Raw genomic sequence first — 19,158 nt, 5'->3', positions numbered from 1 at the left:
GGCTTCCGGGAGGAGGCAGCCTCCCTCGGATCCCGGCACGCCCGACCCTCTCCCGCGACCACAGCCTCCTTCTCCATGTCCCCCCAGGCATTCAGGTCGCCTGGCCTCCTTGAGCCGGGCTGGATCGCGGGGGACCGGCACCAGAGACACGAGTTCTAGTCCGCTGAGCCCTCACTCTGACCTGGGACGAGGATCCAGTAGTGGGGACCTCGGGCCAGAGGTGGCCCAGAGCCTGGTGGGGTGGGAGAGCAGTGTCCAGGACTCCTCACGGGCCTTGAGTCCCTGTGATGAGAATGAGGGCCCCCGAGATCTTCACCTCGACCCTCAGGCCTTTGATCCAGGGTGCATAGGACACCCAGACCCCTCAGAGGAGTTCCAGACCTCAACCCCCACCCCTCCTGAGGTTGTCCGCCTGGGAGCCAAGGGGGCACGAGGAAGGGTTTGGCCTCAGCCCTGCACTTGCTTGGCGATCGCTACTAATCTTTGGGCCTCAACTTCCGCCTGTAGAATGGACTCACCCTGGGAGCTGTCTCCTACACACACACACACACAGACACACACACACACACCCCATGCAGGCATGGAGTACGAAAGGGAGCACGCACTGGATGCCCACATGCGGCCAGCTCCTATTCTTGCCGTCCCCCTCGGCCTCCCTGAGCGCAGGGATTGTCTTGTCTCGGAGCTCTGCTCCCCTACCCCGCCCCAAGAATGGATGTAACTCAGGCAACTGGAGGGTCCCTTCCTTCGCCCAACTGGGAAGTCCTTCCTAGATCTGCCCCAAGTCCTCTCCTTCCTTCCCAGGCCGGGACTGGGGGAGGGGGCGTTCCCTTTAAGGGAGGCGGGGGAGGGGGCTGCGGGCCGGCCCTCCTTCCGCCCCTCCCGGGCCCCCGCCACCCGGGGGCCCCAGTCCCGGGCCCCGCGCCAGCGCATGCGCCCGCCTGTGGGCGCTGTCCCGACTGCGAGGGCCGTGAGCTCACCGACCGACAAACGGACGGGCGGCCGGCCGGACAGACGGGGCAGCGCAGGGAGCGGGAACGCGGCGGGACAGCGACATGGCCGGCCACACGCAGCAGCCGAGCGAGCACGGGAACCCCAGCCCTGCGCCCTCGCCCTCCCCGGTCCCAGGCCCCGTCCCCGGCGCCTCGGAACGAGTGGCGCTCAAGAAGGAGATCGGGCTGCTGAGCGCCTGCACCATCATCATCGGTGAGCGGGACCCAGGTGGGCGGGCGCCGGGCGGGCGGAGGCCGAACGAGGGGCGCCGCCTCTCCGGGAGCTCGGACGGGTCTGCCTGGGGAACCTGCTCTGGCCTCAGAGAGCGCTACGACTGCTGGGAGGGCAGGGGCTGCTGGCCCAGGGTGCCAAAGCTCCGTGTTCCCACCTCCCTGCCGCCTATACCTGGGGGAGTTTTGGGTCCGTCCACCGCTGGACTCTTCCTCCTGACTCGATTTTGCTGCGGGGCTTTTGCAAGGCAGTTACCCTCAGTTTCCTCATCTGTGAAATGGCCATGACCGCAGTCCTGCAATTAGCGCAGGAACTTGACCAGTGTAGGGGCTGGTCAGGCTGCGGCAGGCTGAGCTCCCCAAGTTCTGGACTGTGGGTCGTCAGTCTGAGTACCTACTGTGGGCAGGGTCCAGGTGCCACGCAGTGCAGTGACTTATTCTTGGAAAGCAGGAGGGCCTGTGAGTAGAGTGAACAAGCTCGCAGCCGGCGCAGAGGGGACGGATGTTCAGAGCAGGCAATGACTGCAGGGTTTGGCAGCAGGGCCCAGGAGAGGGAGCGGGTTAGCCAGCAATTGGGGGAAGGGGGCAGCAGTGGGCAGACCCAGCCTGCAGAAGGCCGGCTGCTCCCTGGGCTGGGATCCTGGTGGGCACTGGGCACTCGCCTGGTCTGGAGGCCCTGGACTCCAAAGTCTCCCTCTGAGAATGGGTCCAAAGTCCCCACCTGAGAATGGGTCCATGTCCTCCTGCCCCCACATAGGGGTTTCTGGGTAGGCAGAGAGCTCAGGGGTCATGGGAATGGCAGTGGTATTTTTCCACTCTGTCCCAAGTCATGGATACTGACTAATCCAGACTTATTTCTTTGTCTACACAGGGTGCCTCTGAGCCCCTCCAGGGAGGGACAGGAGAGATGGTTTGGGGGGATGAGTAACTGGGGCCTCGACTGTTCTCACCTTACTGCCAGCCAGTCTTCCTGGTCCCCTGCCAGTGTGAGCCGCTTGTGTCTTCACTGTCCTCCTACCCTCAGACCCCTGGAGATGGAGAAAGTTTGGAGGCTTAGTAGGGCAGACCCAGCATCTTCACCTCGTCCTCTCCCACCCCCACATTAGCAGCTCTTCCCATCCAGAGTCGCCCCTGAACACAGCCCCTGGCCAGGTCACTCCACCATCTCACCGCCTCCCCTTAGAATGCTGCCTCCTGGGCCGGGCACGGTGGCTCAAGCCTGTAATCCCAGCACTTTGGGAGGCCGAGACGGGCGGATCACAAGGTCAGGAGATCGAGACCATCCTGGCTAACACGGCGAAACCCCGTCTCTACTAAAAACACAAAAAATTAGCCGGGCGAGGTGGCGGCGCCTGTGGTCCCAGCTACTCGGGAGGCTGAGGCAGGAGAATGGCGGGAACCCGGGAGGCGGAGCTTGCAGTGAGCTGAGATCTGGCCACTGCACTCCAGCCTGGGCGACAGAGCGAGACTCCGTCTCAAAAAAAAAAAAAAAAAAAAGAATGCTGCCTCCTAGAACCTGGTCCGGACCTGGCCCTGGGAGCTTCTTGGCCTAGGATGCCCCTGCCTGACAGACGGTCTGCTGGAAGGAAGGGCTGGTTCTAGGGATTTGGCCAGGGTGCTGGTTAGAGCTTTTTCTTGGCCCACACCCCCTCCAGGAACTGTCCTCCAGGGAAGGGGAAGCTCACACCATGAGTGGGTCATAGGATTGAGACCAGGCCTAGAGCCAGCTACAGCGCCAGGCAGGTGCAGAGAGACACAGCTCTGCCTGGGCTCCTCAGCTAAGCCCAGCATCCTTGACCTGTCTTCCTACTCTATCCCCTCCCCACATCCCATCCTCCCCAGGCCACAGGGAGGCTGCCTGGCTCCTCTCTTCCCAGAAGGGGGCCCCAGTGGTGGTGGTGGTGGTGGTGGCGGCGGTGACAGTGGTGGTGGTGGTGGTGGTGGTGGAGGTGGTGGTGGTGGTGGTGGTGGAGGTGGTGGTGGTGGGAGTGGAGAAGGTCAACTCCACCATCACCCCCTCCTTTTCTAGGACAGACTCTAAGTTTCCCATGCAGCCCAGGTCTGCCCTGACAGCTCCCCCACCCTTCAGTTCCTTCCTGCTGTGCCAAGTCCACCACCTTGGCCTCCAAACCTTGAAGACTGAGCCAGGGTGAAGGGCCACTTGGCCAACCAATTCAGCTACAGAACCCAAGCCCAGGGCACTCAGTGGTGGTCTTGGGGAGCCTTGGTCTTGGCCTGGCCTGGGGAGCCTTGGAGGGTTACAGCAGGCAGGAAGCTGGACGGGGCAGGAAAAAACAAGGAGAGATCGACCTCAACCAGAAGGTGATAGGAGGTGGGGACTGGGCAGATGAGGACTGAGCTGGGGTCTGCACTGCCTTCCCCACCTTAAGTCCTAAGGGTCTCCCCTCCCCAGCCCACCCTACCTTTCTGCCCCAGGTGGGCTCACTCTCTCTCCACCAATACACTGGGGAGCCTGGTCAGAATCAAAAATGTCTGCAAAGTGTCATATTTTAGCTCTAAAAGTCTTAAAAACTTGACATCCTGCTTCATCTTTCTTTCTTTCCTTCTTTCTCTCTTTCTCTTTCTTTCTTTCTCTCTCTCTTTTTCCCTCCCTCCCTCTCTCTCTCTCTCTCTTTCTCTCTTCTTTCTTTCTCTTTTTTTTTTCTGAGACAGAGTCTGGCTGTGTCCCCCAGGCTGGAGTGCAGTGCCGCAATCTTAGCTCATTGCAACCTCCGCCTCCAGGGTTCAAGTAATTCTCCTGCATCAGCCTCCTGAGTAGCTGGGATTACAGGCACGCACCACTGTATCCAGCTAATTTGTTGTATTTTCAGTAGAGACAGAGTTTTACCATGTTGGCCAGGCTGGTCTTGAACTCCTAACCTCAAGTGATCTGCCTGCCTCGGCCTCCCAAAGTGCTGGGATTACAGGTGTGAGCCACCCTGCCCAGCCAATGTCCTGCTTCATAATCTACCTTGGTTTGTTACTATTACTGAACATGTTATTTCCAAAACTTCCACAGCGACCCTCCCAGGAGATCCTATCACTCTCTCCCACATATACCCTCTGCTCCAGCTCAGACTGGGAAGTGAGGCTTTCGAAAATGGGAAGACCTGGAAGAGCAGGCTATGGGCCGGCGTGAGACTCACGTCAAGTGTGTTTAGGGCAGTGCCCGCCAGCCACCGCAAGCGCAGATGGAAGGGAATCGGCCAGGCTGGAGGAAATAGAACTGGCTGGGGCAGGGGCTCTGCAGGACGTGGTCACATCCAACATTTGTTCAGAAAAACACCTCTTACTACCTTATGAAAACGTGTTCTTCCGTTATCTCATTTGAATCTCATGCCCACCTTGCAGGGTGGGAATTTTTATACCCATTTTACAGAGTGGAAACTAAGGTTGGAAGTGAAATGATACTGCTCCAAGTGGTAGGCTCAGGATTCGGAACCAGATTTGGACTCTATTCCCAATCCGGTGCCCTTTATTATTTTATTTTATTTTATTTATTTATTTTTTTTTTGAGACGGAGTCTCCCTCTGTCGCCCAGGCTGGAGTGCAGTGGCCGGATATCAGCTCACTGCAAGCTCCGCCTCCCAGGTTCACGCCATTCTCCTGCCTCAGCCTCCCGAGTAGCTGGGACTACAGGCACCCGCCACCGCGCCCGGCTAGTCTTTTGTATTTTTTAGTAGAGACGGGGTTTCACCGGGTTAGCCAGGATGGTCTCGATCTCCTGACCTCGTGATCCGCCCCTCTCGGCCTCCCAAAGTGCTGGGATTACAGGCTTGAGCCACCGCGCCCGGCTATTTTATTTTATTTATTTTATTTTATTTTATTTTATTTTATTTTATTTTATTTTATTTTATTTTATTTTATATTTTTAAGACAAGGTCTTGCTCCATAGCACAAACTATAGTGCAGTGGCATGCTCATAGCTCACTGCAGCCTCGACCTCCCAGGCTCAAGCAATCCTCCCACCTCAGCCTTCCAAGCAGCTGGAACCACAGGCGCCTGCCACCATGCCTGGCTAATTTTTGTATTTTTTATAGAGACTGGGTTTTGCCATATTGCCCAGGCTGATCTCAAATTCCTAGACTCAAGTGATCCTCCCACCTCAACCTCCCAGAGTGTTAGGGTTACACCGTGCCCAGTCCTGGTGCCCTTTACACTGTTCTGATGCTGGGCAAATTGGGGCTAGAGTCAGAGCCCTTGATGGGGGAGGACTGGGGACTGAGCTGGGAGTTTGTCCAACTAGGCTTCACTGAGCTCCTATCCTACTCCACTACGGGTGGAGAAACAAACAGATGGCCAGGGAAATCTGCCTCCCCCTCGGCGGCTGGACTCATAGGACCTCTCATACTGACCCAGGAACCTCGGCCAGCTCCCTCGCAGGATCCACAACTCAAGGAACACACCCAGGTCCTCCAAAGTGGGAGTCCCCCCTGGGTCTGCTGACCAGGCCCTTCCTCTGCTCTCTCTTTGACTTTAGAGTCCAGCTCCTGCAGGGGTTTGTGGGCCAGATGTGTGTTCAGGGACTCAGGAGTTGACGTCATGAACCTCATCTCCTCAGGAACCAATCCCTGCTCACCCAGCCTCAGCCAGGACCCTCCCTGGTCTCCAGGGCTGCAGGTGGCTGGGCTTCCCAGGGGGGTGGACCTCTGCAGAACCCCAGCCCCTCTTCACCGGGGCACTGGGAACTGGGCACTGGGAACTGTGCAGGGCTTGCCTGTTCCCCACCACACTCCCATTTACAGGTAAGGAAACTGAGGCAACCTGCCCTGGGCTCAGATACCCTCAGTGTGCTCTGGGACCACTATTCAACCACTACATACTGAATGGTGTCAGGCACTGGCTTACGTGCCAGAGACACCATGGGGGTCAAGACAGACAAAATCCATCTTCTGGAGCTGCCATCCCGGTGTGGGAGTCACGCAAACAAGATGAACAAGCTGAATGCGTGTCTTGTTAAGTGCTGAGACCAGACAGTGAAGCCAGGAAGGAGGATGGAGAGAGCCAGGGTGTGGGATCTCAGGTTGGAAATGAGCTGAGATCTGGGGTGGGGTTCAGTGTGAGCAGGGCATTGCAAGCTATGTTAAGGGCATTGCCTTTTGTTCGCTGTGAGGCAGGAACTCTGGGCTTTGAGCAGAGGGGTGATGGAATGGGGCTAGCAGGACTCACTATGGAGAAGAGGCAGTGGGGGGAATAAGTGGGAGGAGGAGGAAGGCCATTCAGAAGGCTACCTGGGTCTCCCCGGGCAAGAGACCACAGTGGCTCAGGGCAGGGCGGTGGCCATGGTGGTGTCAGAGGAGGTTCCATTCTGGATGAGTTTGGAAGATGACAGCCAAAGGATTTGTGATGGAATGCATGTCCTGGGGGAGAAAGAGAGGAATCGTGGGTGACTCAAGGTTGTGGTCCAAGCAATTGGGAGGATGTTTTGCCATTTATTGATCAGGGAAGACTGAGAGGAGCACTTTGTGGGCAAGGAGGTGAAAGTCGGGAATTCCATTTTGAACATGGAAAGTCTATGATGTCCGCTGCTGAGTGGTTCGTTGCATACACAGATTTCATTTAGCAGAGCGGTCTATGCTAGGGATATAAATTTAGGAGTTGCCAGCAGAAGTCAAGGTAATAGACGAGGTCTATCTATCTATCTATCTATCTATCTATCTATCTATCTATCTATCTATCTATCAAGAAAGCATAGAAAGAAAAAGAAGAAGCCCCAGGACTGAGCCCTGGGCACCCAGTGTCTAGAAGTCAAGCAAGATAAGGGATTCTGAAAAGGAGAAGCCGGTAAGGCTGGGGGAGGCCAGGAGGCTGAGTGAGGAGGAAGCAATCCACTTGCCCCATGTTGCTGATGAGTCAATAACGTGGCCTGGGGCTCGACGGTTGCATTTGGCAACGTGGAACTCACTGGTGACCGTGAGAAGCCTCAGCCAGGAGACAGGGCCCCGGGCGAGGTTTGCTTGGCTGGGCTGGCTGGGCTGAATGAGCCGGAGAGGGCTGCGCACTTCCGCTCATCTCCTGTCTCCAAAGGAAAGTGGGTTAGGCTGGAGGCGGCTGCTGGCCAAGTGGCGGTTCCAGGCACATCCTGGATGTCCCCACTCACCTCCCTGGGGTGCTGCCCAGACCTCAGAGGTCACAGTCGTCGTCCCTTAAAGGTATCTGACACAGGCCTGCTGTGAGGACGTGAGGACACCCGTGCGTTTGGCGGGGTAGGCTTCACCCAGGCCTCAGCTGGTCACCCCGCGGTGTTGGGGTCCCTGAGACTCAGGTCTCAGAGGAAAGATGGGGCTGCCTAGGGCGTCTCCAAGGCAGATGGCAGTGCGTAGTGAGATCCAAAAGCACTTTCCATGGCCTCTGATGTGCCAGACGGGATCAAGATAATGCCTGCATCGAATAAAAGAATCCCTTTCCAGCCATCATCCAGGTACCACGGCTGTGGGGCGACATCCAGATTGCAGGGGCCAAGGTGACTGGTCAGGGAGAGCTTCCTGGAGGTGGTGTTGCTTCAGGGAGACCAGTGAGCTGGGGAGAGGCCTACCACAGTGGGGGACAGGGCCCCTGAGCAGACTGTTTCCGTGGCCCAGCACAGACATGCAGGGTGCACCCTCCCTGCTGAAGTCAGGGTTGGACTAGCCCTCTGCTGCCCCCTAGCCCAGTGGCCCCACCTGGCAAATGGGGAAACTGGGGCTCAGAAGGGCAGTACTAGCCTGAGTCACACTGTCGGGTGCGGAATGTGCTTCAAGGCATGAGGACTGGTGCCAGTGTCCTGGCCCGACAGGCCCTCCCTGCCGCCTCCCCAAATCAGACTGCACATTCCCCACACACACCACGGGAAGTGGCTCGCTCTGCAACTTGACCTCCACGGGCCGCCCCTGTGACCTCCGTGGTCTGCCACTGCCTCCAGAAATAGGTCAGCGTGCACCACAGTGGCCACGGGGAACAATGGCCCTTTCTTCATTCCTCCAAGAAGCCGAGTAAGCCCCATCAGGCCAAACATCTTAATGTGATAAAAGCTACCCAGCGAAGGCTCAAGGAAGAGGGGCAGGTGGTGGAGACTCTGGGAAGGATGACTTGGGGGACACTCACTTCCTCGCCTACCTGCCCGGAGCTCTGGCCCCTGGAGGACCTGCAGGGACCACTGAGCTGTCATCCCACTGGGTGGACAGGAACGTAGAGGCCTCAGAACCCGCATGTCTCTGGTCAGCCATGGGTCAGACACCCAACAGGGGCTCGGTGGTATCTCCAGGCCCATCCTGCGCCCCCTCATCCTGTTCCACTCTGAGTTCCTGCCCCTTTAAACCAGGTTCCCCCAAGGGCTGGGCCTCTTCATTGCTGCTTCCGGAACCAGGTAGATCTGCTTGGCTGAAATACGGAGTCTGGGAAGGGAGACCCTCCCTCACCACTGGGAGGAACCCCGGCAGCCCCCTTCCAGCTCCACTGATCTGGCTGGGCATGGTGGCTCAAGCCTGTAATCCCAGAACTCTGGGAGGCCGAGGTGGGTGGATCACTTGAGGTCAGGAGTTCAAGACCAGCCCGGTCAACATGGCAAAACCCCATCTCTACTAAAAGAAAAAAGAAAAAAAAAAGAAAAAAGAAATCCACCAGTCCCTCCCACACCCTTCCTATAATCACTGGAGCATTGGAGGCCCCCATCCCTGTCCACAGCCCCCTCCCTCCTCCATGCCCAAGCCCGAAGCCCCGGCTGCTCCATGCGGTGCCCCACCCACCCTTCACGGTGCCAGGAGCAGCCAGTGTGGGGGGTGCATGATGTGATTTTCTGCCCCCTTCAAACATGATCCTGGGGGAGATGCTGCGAGTGGTCTAGGCCTAGAGGGAGAAACCCCTAAGGACCTCAGAGACACCGGCTAACACCTATGGTCCTTTGAGTCACAAGGGAGGAAGTCCTGAACTGTGGCCTGAGGCCACGTGTTCAAAACAATAGTGGCCTCCCCACCCCTGGCGAGCCCAGTATCCGAGTCTTCAGCCACTGGGCACGAGGCTAGTGATACGGCCCTGGAAGATCGGGTGCCAGATATGGCTTCCCCCGGAGCTCCACCCAGGAGGCCCCGCCAAGGAGAAGCATGGTGGGCTCTCTGCAGGGTGGGTGGCGCAGGGCCTGGGATGCTCCCAGCGTGAACATGCTCAGCTCCTTCCAAGGCCACCCAGTCCCCGCTGGCTTCCAACCTCCCTGGCTTTCGGCAAATCCCACTCCGCCAGGTCCTGAGAACAGAGGCCCTGCTGCCGGATGGAGGGAACTCAAAGGCTCTTTAGAAACCTTACAGCCCACCCAGGCCTGGACCCCGCTGCCAGATGAGGGAGGCACTTCTCTCCCCCGAGAAGTAGACTAAGGGTACAGCTTACCTCTGGGGGTTGAGGCACGGGAATTAGTGCATCCTTATCTGGATGTATTTAGGGCTCCTGGGATGTGACTGGAAAACCGAGTGGGGCGTCGTAGCTGTCCAGACTGGAAATCTGTGTCGGCCGGGGCGGGGGCGGGGGGGCGGTGGGGGAGCACCGTGGACAAGGAGTGAATACAAATTGGCGGCTACAACCGTGTCCTTATCCAGCCCCCTGTGGGCCCGGCAGGTGGAGGAGGCGGGCTCCGCTCTGAAGGAGATGGACCCGTCCTCTCAGGACCTGGTCTGGTGTGGCTACTGCATAGAGGCCGAGCCGCAGGTGCTACCAGGGCTGTTTGTTCATAGCGCCCGAGGTTCCGGGTTTATTTCTTCTTGGACAGGCCCTAGTACAGATCTCCAGTGAGGTTACCTGATTCATGTCCACAGGTGGTGAGATCCATATAACCCAGAACATTGTCCCTCTTTGCGGAGCTCAGGGCTCAGCAGGCACTCCGAGTCTTGCTCATCCTGGGAACCCGTTCTACAGACCACAGCTGGCCCCTCTGAACGTTTCCCATCATGTCAGAAAGCAGAGGGGCCAGGCACAGTAGCTCTCGCCTGTAATCCCTGCACTCTGGGAGGCCAAAGTGGGTAGTCGATTGAGCCCAGGAGTTCGAGACCAGCCTCGGCAACATAGCGGAACCCCTCAAGTCTACAGTTTTTTTTTAATTAGCCAGGTGTGGTGGCACTCACCTGTAATTCTAGCACTTTGGGAAGTCAAGCAGGGAGGGCCACTTGAGCCCAGGAGTTGGAGACCAGGCTGGGCAATATAATGAGACCCTGTCTCTACAAAAAGTTAAAAAAAAGAAAAAAAGAAAAAAGGCTGGGTGTGGTAATACACCTGGAGTCCCAGCTACTAGGGAGACTGAGGTGGGAGAACCTCTTGAGCCCAGGAGTCCCAGGCTGCAGTGAGCTATGATCGCACCACTGCACCCAGCCAGGGTGGCAGAGCGAGACCCTGTCTGAATGAAAGAAAGAAGGCCGAGCACAGTGGTTCACGCCTATAATCCCAGCACTTTGGGAGGCCGAGGCGGGTGGATCACTTGAGGTCAGGAGTTTGAGACCAGCCTGATCAACATGGTGAAACCCCGTCTCTACTAAAAAAAATACAAAAAATATTAGCCAGGCGTGGTGGCTCACGCCTGTAATCCTACTACTTGGGAGAGGCTGAGGCGGCAGAATTGCTTGAATCCAGGAAGTGGAAGGAAGAAAAGGAAAGAAAGATGAGAGGAGAGGAGAGGAAACTGAAGGAGGAAGAGAAGCCCAAACCTGATGTGGTCAAAGAGGGCTTCATGGAGGAGGTGCTACTTCCTGAGCCACTCCATGAGTTTGGACTTTGGCCGGTGGGAAAGCGGCAGGAGAGTGGTTGAAGTCCTATGTTAGGGGCCAGCTCTGGCCAGCGGCCTGGAGGCAGGACAAGTGGCTGCAGGCTGATACGCCTGGGGCTCTGAGTAGACGTGAGGGTTGAGCATGGGCCTTGTGGGGTGCCTGGAGAGCCACCGTCTGCCATCACACAGGTAGTTCAGCCTCCTCACTTTGCTGGCCCCGCCTCACAGGGGCAACGGAGGGCTGAGGAAGTCAGATGAGGCCCGTCTCTGGCAGAGGGGCCTGGCCAGCTGGATGAGGTGCCATTTCCCATGTCAGGGACTGAGGAAGGGGCAGATAATAAGCCCAGAATGGCACTTGCCAGGCTTGGGGGCCAGTGGCATTCCACACCTCCAGCCCACTTCCTGCCTCCTCCTCCTCCAGGAAGCACCCTGGGCTCTCTTCCTCCTGGCAGCAGGCAGATCCCCACACGGAAGGCCAGGCTGTGAAGGGGACCCCAGGCCTGATGCCTCCCCATCTCTCCCCCAACAGGGAACATCATCGGCTCGGGCATCTTCATCTCGCCCAAGGGGGTCCTGGAGCACTCGGGCTCCGTAGGTCTGGCCCTGTTCGTCTGGGTCCTGGGTGGGGGCGTGACAGCTCTGGGCTCCCTCTGCTATGCAGAGCTGGGAGTCGCCATCCCCAAGTCCGGCGGGGACTACGCCTACGTCACAGAGATCTTCGGGGGCCTGGCTGGGTGAGTGTGGGGCACCAGCGGGTACACACCCTCTCAGAAACGGGATGGCCAAATGAGCCCTGGCGTCCGTTTCCACTCCTGCTTCCGGCTTCCTAGGGAGGTCGTGGGGATGGATGGAGAGAAGGGTGTGCGGGTGCTGCACAGCCTTCTGAGGCCAAGGCAGGTGGAACTGAGGCCCACCCCACCCCACTGATGTGTGTTGGGCACTCCTATAGGCCTCTGGGCGTCTCTGAATCTCCTTTAAAATAGAGGTCCCTCTGAACCCCACCCCCTGCCTTATACTCAAGGAGAGGGGATGCTTACTGTCTGAAACCCCTAGGTAACATGAGTGCCCAGGCGAGGAGGGGCCTTGTTTTTGGTAAACCCATATGTTGCATGAGGAGCAAGGAGGGAAGTGTGATATTCTTATCATATACCCTGCATGAGGTGCCCCCTTTTTTTTTTTTTGAGACAGAGTCTTGCTCTGTTGCCCAGGCTGGAGTGCAGTGGCATGATCTCAGCTCACTGTAACCTCTGCCTTCCGAGTTCAAGTGATTCTCCTGCCTCAGCCTCCCGAGTAGCTGGGATTATAGGCGCCCGCCACCGTGCCTGGCTAATTTTTTTGTATTTTTAGTAGAGACCGGGTTTCACCATGTTGGCCAGGTTGGTCTTGAACTCCTGACCTCAGGTGATCCACCCACCTCAGCCTCCCAAGTGCTAGGATTACAAGAGTGAGCTGCCGCGCCCGGCCAGAGGTCTCCTTTCCATAGCACTCTGCTATCCTTCCTTCATTCACCAGGGAACATTTGCTGAGCACCTACTGTGAGCCTGGGGGTGGAGAGGCAGTGATAGAAATGCCTGTCACTGTACTCAAGCTGCTCACAGAACAGAGAGGAAGCAGCCCCTTAAATGGGATTAAGGCCTGGAGGAGCCTTGCTTTGAGAGTGTGTGCAAGAGGCAGCAGCCACACAGCAAAGAGAATGGTGTGCGCCACCTAGGGAGAACTCCCAGGAAAGCAATGCTTGCCCGGAGGCTGGGAGGAAGAGAATTTTCCCCGCCTGGCCTAGCTGACCAGTGAGGAAAGCATCCCAGGACTGGGGAAGTGTGAACAGAGGGTGTGGTGGCCCAGACGAGCGCAGGGAGTCTGCTGTAGCTAGAGGTGAGGTCAGGTTGGGTTTGCGGCAGGTACCGGAGCTTGGAGAGCATCGGGGGATTGAAGCTGTTGTATTTGTTCAGCTGCATTGTGGCAAGAGCCGCAAAGGTACAGGCAGATTTAAATCATTTAGGAGCCTGATTCGAGAGGACTGGGCAGCCAGCTTGGGAGAGGTGGGTGCAGCCAGAGTGGCACCCACTTCCCTACTGAGAGGCTCCTAGATGGTCTGGAGCTCAGAGGAAAAGTCTGGGCTGAAATTTACAAAGTTTGGTTCTGAGGGATATGAGCCAGGGGTCCTTAACTGGGCAGCCTTGCATGGGGGGACCTGCCAGGGCTTGCATGCCACTCTGGGTGCGTCTCTGGCACTCTCCTCTGGGGAGAGGGTCCTCAAAGGGGCTGGGACCCAAGAAAGCAGAATAATCATGCTTCAGGCCTGGAGAGGACATTCGGGAGAGAGAAGAGGGCCAGGACCTCATCCCTGGGCACAGAACATGGAGGGGGTGGGCAGAGGGGATGCCTGGCAGGGGAGGAGGGCCAGGGAGCTAGGATGTCCCAGAAGCCGAGCGGGGATGGTTGTGCAGAGCAAGGGGCAGGTGATCCAGAGATGGCTGATGTCCCCGATGAGGCAGTCCTCTCCCTGGAGGGCTGGCCAGGGGCTAGGACCACCCCCAAGGGCAGACCCACCCCTGGGTGCAGGAGAGCCCCTGAGAACATGTCAGACTCACAGCCTGGGTACCCTGCAGAGGCAAGATTTAGGTAAAAGGGGCATCCATCACTCTCCATGCCCAGCCAGGGCTCTTGGTGAGGTCTAGTCTCTGCACCCCATAGGTCTCCCTCAGGGGGACACAGCTCGGAGTCACCCATCTTCAGCCACAGTACTCTGCGAGAGCCAGGGCTGAAGCTGAGAGGTCTAGGGACAGAGACCCTGGCTCAGGAAACAGCCTGCATCCCATGGGGAGCCTAGTTGTCATTAGAAAAGTGTTTGGTGGCCGGGCGCAGTGGCTCATGCCTGTAATCCCAGCACTTTGGGAGGCCGAGGCAGGCGGATCACAAGGTCAGGAGGAGACCATCCTGGCTAACACGGTGAAACCCCGCCTCTACTAAAAATATAAAATATTAGCTGGGCGTGGTGGCGGGCGCCTGTGGTCCCACTGAGGCTGAGGCAGGAGAATGACGTGAACCCGGGAGGCGGAGGTTGCAATGAGCCGAGATCATGCCACTGCACTCCAGCCTGGGCAACAGAGCGAGACTCCGTCTCAAAAAAAGAAAAGAAAAGAAAAGCGAGTGTTTGGTGCCCATGTTGTTCCCAGCGCCTGCCCCACAACAACACTGTCAATGTTTAAGTACGTGTAACACCTTCTCTGTTAAAACAGTCTATCAATGCAGCCAGACCTTAACAAGGTCAACCCTGCCTCCCTGGACTGGTGCCAGCCTCTGGCAGCCTCGCCAGCCCCCGGGTGCTGGGCCCAGGGCAGCCCTGCTGCACACATCAGGGCCGGGTTGGCTGGGAAGGGCTTTGGGCTGCCTGAGCCACTCCCGCCCCCGCTCCTTCCAGCTTTCTGCTGCTCTGGAGCGCCTTTCTCATCATGTACCCCACCAGCCTGGCTGTCATCTCCATGACTTTCTCCAACTACGTGCTGCAGCCCGTGTTCCCCAACTGCATCCCCCCTACCACAGCCTCCCGGGTGCTGTCCATGGCCTGCCTGAGTAAGTGTCCCCCTTGGGCCGCTGTCCCCAGATCAGCCGCCTGCCTGGCCCCACCCTGTCCTGAGTGGGAGGATAGAGGGGTGAGATTTCCCTTTGGACCTGGGGTTCTTGCATTCCAGCTGCTGGAGGGGGTGCCATTCTCAGGCCACCTGGGCTGGACTTGGCCATGGTCCAATGTAAAAGGTCCTGGCCTCAGCGCCCACCCCCCACTTCCCTCCGCAGTGCTCCTGACGTGGGTGAACAGCTCCAGCGTGCGCTGGGCCACGCGCATCCAGGACATGTTCACAGGCGGGAAGCTGCTGGCCTTGTCGCTCATCATCGGCATGGGCCTTCTCCAGATCTTCCAAGGTAGGGCCGAGTGGGGGTGAGGGCCGGGCTGGGGAGATAGTGCTGACCCCCGACTTCTGGGCCTCCAGGACACTTCGAGGAGCTGAGGCCCAGCAATGCCTTTGCTTTCTGGATGACGCCCTCCGTGGGACACCTGGCCCTGGCCTTCCTCCAAGGCTCCTTCGCCTTCAGTGGCTGGAACTTCCTCAACTATGTCACTGAGGAGATGGTTGACGCCCGAAAGTGAGTGGGGCCCCCAACCAGGCCCTGGGAAGCATCCAGGCCCTCTGGTGGGAGAGGCAGCCTCTCCGCTCAGCTCCACTGCCACCCGAGGCTCAGGCTGGTCCTCGGTGGCCCACGCCTGTTGCCCTGCAAAAATGGCCCCGGAAAGATAGCCGGGGGGCTTGCATTCTAGCCTGGCCCTGTTTTCTCTGGCTATGGACACATCACAGCCCCTTGCAGGGCCTCAGAAAGGCTGAATATCATCATCCTGCTGTAAATAGATCCAGAAATTTGCATTTGGCCTAAAATTATGCATATGCACACAATATGGTCCCTACGAATGAAGCCAATGACTGCGTCTGATGCTCAGCCAGGGATCTCGACAGTGAACCTTTGCAGCTGAACGAGCTGGGACTGGAGAGTTCCAGGAAGACTCTGGGTCTACGGACTGGGCTCTGGGGCCATTTTGGGGAATTTTCCAGGCTGATTTTGGCTGTATGCAATTTTGTCTTTCTGCACAGACATCAGACCGTGTCCTCAGGATGTGATGGGGCCCCTTCCCCATCTCCCATCCTACCAGCCTGTGTCCAGGTGGGGATGGGGCAGGGCAGACAGCAGGGTCCCCTTGTCTCACGCAGCACTGCTGCCCCCTTTCCTGCCCCAACACCCCCAGCAGACATAAGAGATGGAGACTCTCAGCCTCTCCCGTGGCTGGGTCTCCGGGGTCCTGCACCCTCAGGAGGTGACGCTGACACACTCCACTGCCTGTCCCCAGGAACCTACCTCGCGCCATCTTCATCTCCATCCCACTGGTGACCTTCGTGTACACCTTCACCAACATCGCCTACTTCACAGCCATGTCCCCCCAGGAGCTGCTCTCCTCCAATGCAGTGGCTGTGGTGAGTGGGCCCTTGCTCGGTCCCTGGCTCCTGCCCAGGCCCCTGCCCCGGCCTCACACACAGCCTCTCTCCTGTGCCCACCCAGACCTTCGGGGAGAAGCTGCTGGGCTACTTTTCTTGGGCCATGCCCGTCTCTGTGGCTCTGTCAACCTTCGGAGGCATCAATGGCTACCTGTTCACCTACTCCAGGTGACTACACTGGGGAGACGTGGGCATGGGGAGGGAAGGTTGGGCACAGGTGTGCGCAAGTCATGCGGGGGGGGGGCCAGAGGAAGGGAAACCTGTCAGGGGCAGGGATCCGCCTGAAGCTAGGGTGATGATCCCACCAGTAACAAGTGTCTGATCACAACTGAGAGGCAAAGAAAGCAAGAGGGAGGCAGGTTGAACAAGGTGAAGAACTGCCCGGTGGGGCTGCTGGGCCCAGAGTGGGAGATCAGAGGCGACAGCTTAAGAGGGACATCAGGTCCAGAGCTGAGACCCAGGAAGTGGCCGGTGCCCATCTCTGCCCCAACACTAGGCTATGCTTCTCTGGAGCCCGAGAGGGGCACCTGCCCAGCCTGCTGGCCATGATCCACGTCAGACACTGCACCCCCATCCCCGCCCTCCTCGTCTGTGTAAGTTGGGGGACCTGGGCCAGGCAGGGTGTGGAGGCAGGGCTACCCGGCAATGCAGGACCTTCCGGGTAATGGCAGGGGTGAGCCATTCCGGGTTGGGGGTATGGGGTGGGGCCAGGGCTCATCCTGTAGGGGTGACAGGAGGCAGGCTAGGGGCCGGCCATCAGCCCCAGGTCCTCTCCCAGTGCGCGGCCACAGCCATCATCATGCTCGTGGGCGACACGTACACGCTCATCAACTACGTGTCCTTCATCAACTACCTCTGCTACGGCGTCACCATCCTGGGCCTGCTGCTTCTGCGCTGGAGGCGGCCTGCGCTCCACAAGCCCATCAAGGTGAGGTCCTGGGACGGCTGGCCCCCGTGCTGGGTGCTGCCAGAGCCACCCCTGTATCCACAGTGGGCACCAGAGGCAGGTGGGATGGGAGGTGCCAGCTTTTGTGGAGTGTTGGGCCCTGCTCAGGGCCCTCTGTGCACTGAGGCATCCACTCCTCATAGCAGCCCCATGAGGACAGAGCTGTGAATGCTCCCAGTGTACAGATGGGGAAAATGAGGCTCAGGACTGGGTGCAGGGGCTCATGCCTATCCCAGCACTTTGGGAGGCTGAGGTGGGAGGATTGCTGGAGCCCAGGAGTTTCAGACCAGCCTGGGCAACATAGCGAGACTTCCTCTCTGCAAAAAAATTAAAAATGAAAGGATTAGCCTGGTGTGGTGGTGCGCACCTGTGGTCCCAGCTACTTGGGAGGCTCAAGTGGGAGGATTGCTTGAGCCTGGGAGGTCGAGGCTGCAGTGAGCGGTCCTAGGGCCACTGCACTCCAACCTGGGTGACAGAGGGAGACCCTGTCTCTAAAAAAATAAATAAATAAAAATTAAAGAAAATGAGACGGGAACTGTTCAAGGTCACAAAGGCTGCCAGGATTCCACGGGCCCCCAGAAAAACAGAAGACCATAGCCTGAGCTAAAAGCAAAGCCCCCCCAGTGTGTGTATAAATCCTTATATGGAGAAGTGCTCGGTGCCTGAAATGTGAAACACCCAAAAATCACTGACCTCCGGCCAAGTGCAAGCGTCAAGTCCACACACAACTGCTGTGTGGAACTCGGTGCCGCTGAGACTTTGAAAAATCCTCAGCAAAACTGGCCAACAGCCTGACGCATGAACTGGCCTCAGACACACTGGGCTGTCGCCAAGAGGAGGGGTAGGTGGGTGCAATTGCCGTTCAGGCTTCAGCTCCCAGGGAAGGGAGGAAAACTCCCCAGACCCTCAGGGGTCAGGGGTACAGACAGCTGGGGGTCCTGCACCATCGGTGTTTCTGCTCCCCCTTCCCCAGGTGAACCTTCTCATCCCCGTGGCATACTTGGTCTTCTGGGCCTTCCTGCTGGTCTTCAGCTTCATCTCCGAGCCTATGGTCTGTGGGGTCGGCATCATCATCATTCTTACGGGGGTGCCCATTTTCTTTCTGGGAGTGTATTGGAGAAGCAAACCAAAGTGTGTGCACAGACTCACAGGTGAGCCGGGCAGCCGCAGGTCACCCGGCACAGAGGGCCGGGGCCTGGAAACGGGACCTCCTTCTTAGAGGCTCACCCCAGAGCAGGGTGTCCTAGCAGCTGAGGTGGGAACACAGGGCCCAGCTGCGGCCACATGTCTCTTCCCAAGATGTACCCAAAGTTTCCAGAACCATGTGTACCGACGGAACAGCTCCCTGAGGACCCCTGCCCGAGGGGAGGTGTCCGGAGCTGGGGGTCACCCCTATCCCGAGAGGTCAGGCCCCAAGGTCCATCTGTCTGTCCTCAGAGTCCATGACACGCTGGGGCCAGGAGCTGTGTTTCGTGGTCTACCCCCAGGATGCCCCTGAAGAGGAGGAGAATAGCCCCTGCCCACCCTCCCTGCTGGCTGCCACAGACAAGCCCTTGAAGCCACAATGAGATGTTTGTAGAGACTGAAGCAGTTGTTTCTGTTTACATGTTGTTTATTGAGGAGGCGTTTTGGCAAAAAAGTTTTTGTTTTTGTTTTTGTTTTCTGGAAAAAAAAAAAAAAAGATACGACTCTTAGAAGCCTGTTTTAAGGAAACCCTGAAATGTGGACTGGGTTTCCTGTCTTAGCGCTGCCCTGCTAGCTTTTCCTGAAAAAGCCTATAAATAAACAGGGCTGGCTGTTCGCTCGTGCTATGGGGAGTCCATGATGGGCACAGATGGGAGTGGTCGGGGCGTACCTCGGTGGCTGCACACATGTTGCTGGCCGGGAAGATGCCATGACAGGCCCTGGAGGAGACTCTCGACATTAGGGGGCTTTGCTGCTTGACACAGGCGCTCCCTACCATGGCACCGAGTCCCCCTGCCCTAAAGGGACGTCGAGGGGAGCAGCTCAGTCCGCCCCTCCCCCAGGCCCCTCGATGCCAGTCTGAGCTTGGCCACCTAGGAGAGCTCAGGGGCTCCCAGCTGGGATCGTCTTTCTTCTCATAAACCACCACAGAGTGAAGGTCAGGACTTCAGAGCCCACAGTCTCACCCTGGCTTACAGGTGGGGAAACTGAGGCCCTGAGCTAGGATGGAGCAGATGTGGCCACTGCTGTTGGTGTCTCGGC

General features: G+C 58.0%; 1 protein-coding gene across 4 annotated transcripts; it reads left to right on the top strand.

Moving 5' to 3' along the window:
• The first annotated feature begins 908 nt into the window (after nucleotides 1-908).
• On the top strand, nucleotides 909-18,733 carry SLC7A10 (solute carrier family 7 member 10). Of its 4 annotated transcripts, XM_045381281.2 has the most exons (12): nucleotides 986-1,206; nucleotides 11,474-11,678; nucleotides 14,366-14,517; nucleotides 14,740-14,865; nucleotides 14,934-15,087; nucleotides 15,588-15,657; nucleotides 15,842-15,965; nucleotides 16,051-16,154; nucleotides 16,483-16,579; nucleotides 16,765-16,914; nucleotides 17,906-18,083; nucleotides 18,370-18,733. In XM_045381281.2, exons 1-12 carry the CDS (start codon nucleotides 1,056-1,058, stop codon nucleotides 18,428-18,430), a joined length of 1,572 nt encoding a protein of 523 aa, XP_045237216.2. In that variant the 5' UTR covers nucleotides 986-1,055; the 3' UTR covers nucleotides 18,431-18,733. The 4 variants fall into 4 exon arrangements, with proteins under 4 accessions (XP_073879177.1, XP_045237216.2, XP_073879178.1 ...); XM_074023077.1 differs by lacking the exon at nucleotides 11,474-11,678; XM_005588768.4 differs by lacking the exon at nucleotides 15,588-15,657.
• The last annotated feature ends 425 nt before the right edge of the window (nucleotides 18,734-19,158 follow it).

The sequence above is a fragment of the Macaca fascicularis genome, chromosome 19 (genome assembly GCF_037993035.2).
Source record: "Macaca fascicularis isolate 582-1 chromosome 19, T2T-MFA8v1.1".
Classification (NCBI taxonomy): Eukaryota; Metazoa; Chordata; class Mammalia; order Primates; family Cercopithecidae; genus Macaca; species Macaca fascicularis.
The sequence above is the reverse complement of the archived record's forward strand: the minus strand, read 5'-3'. Positions and strand labels throughout refer to the sequence as shown.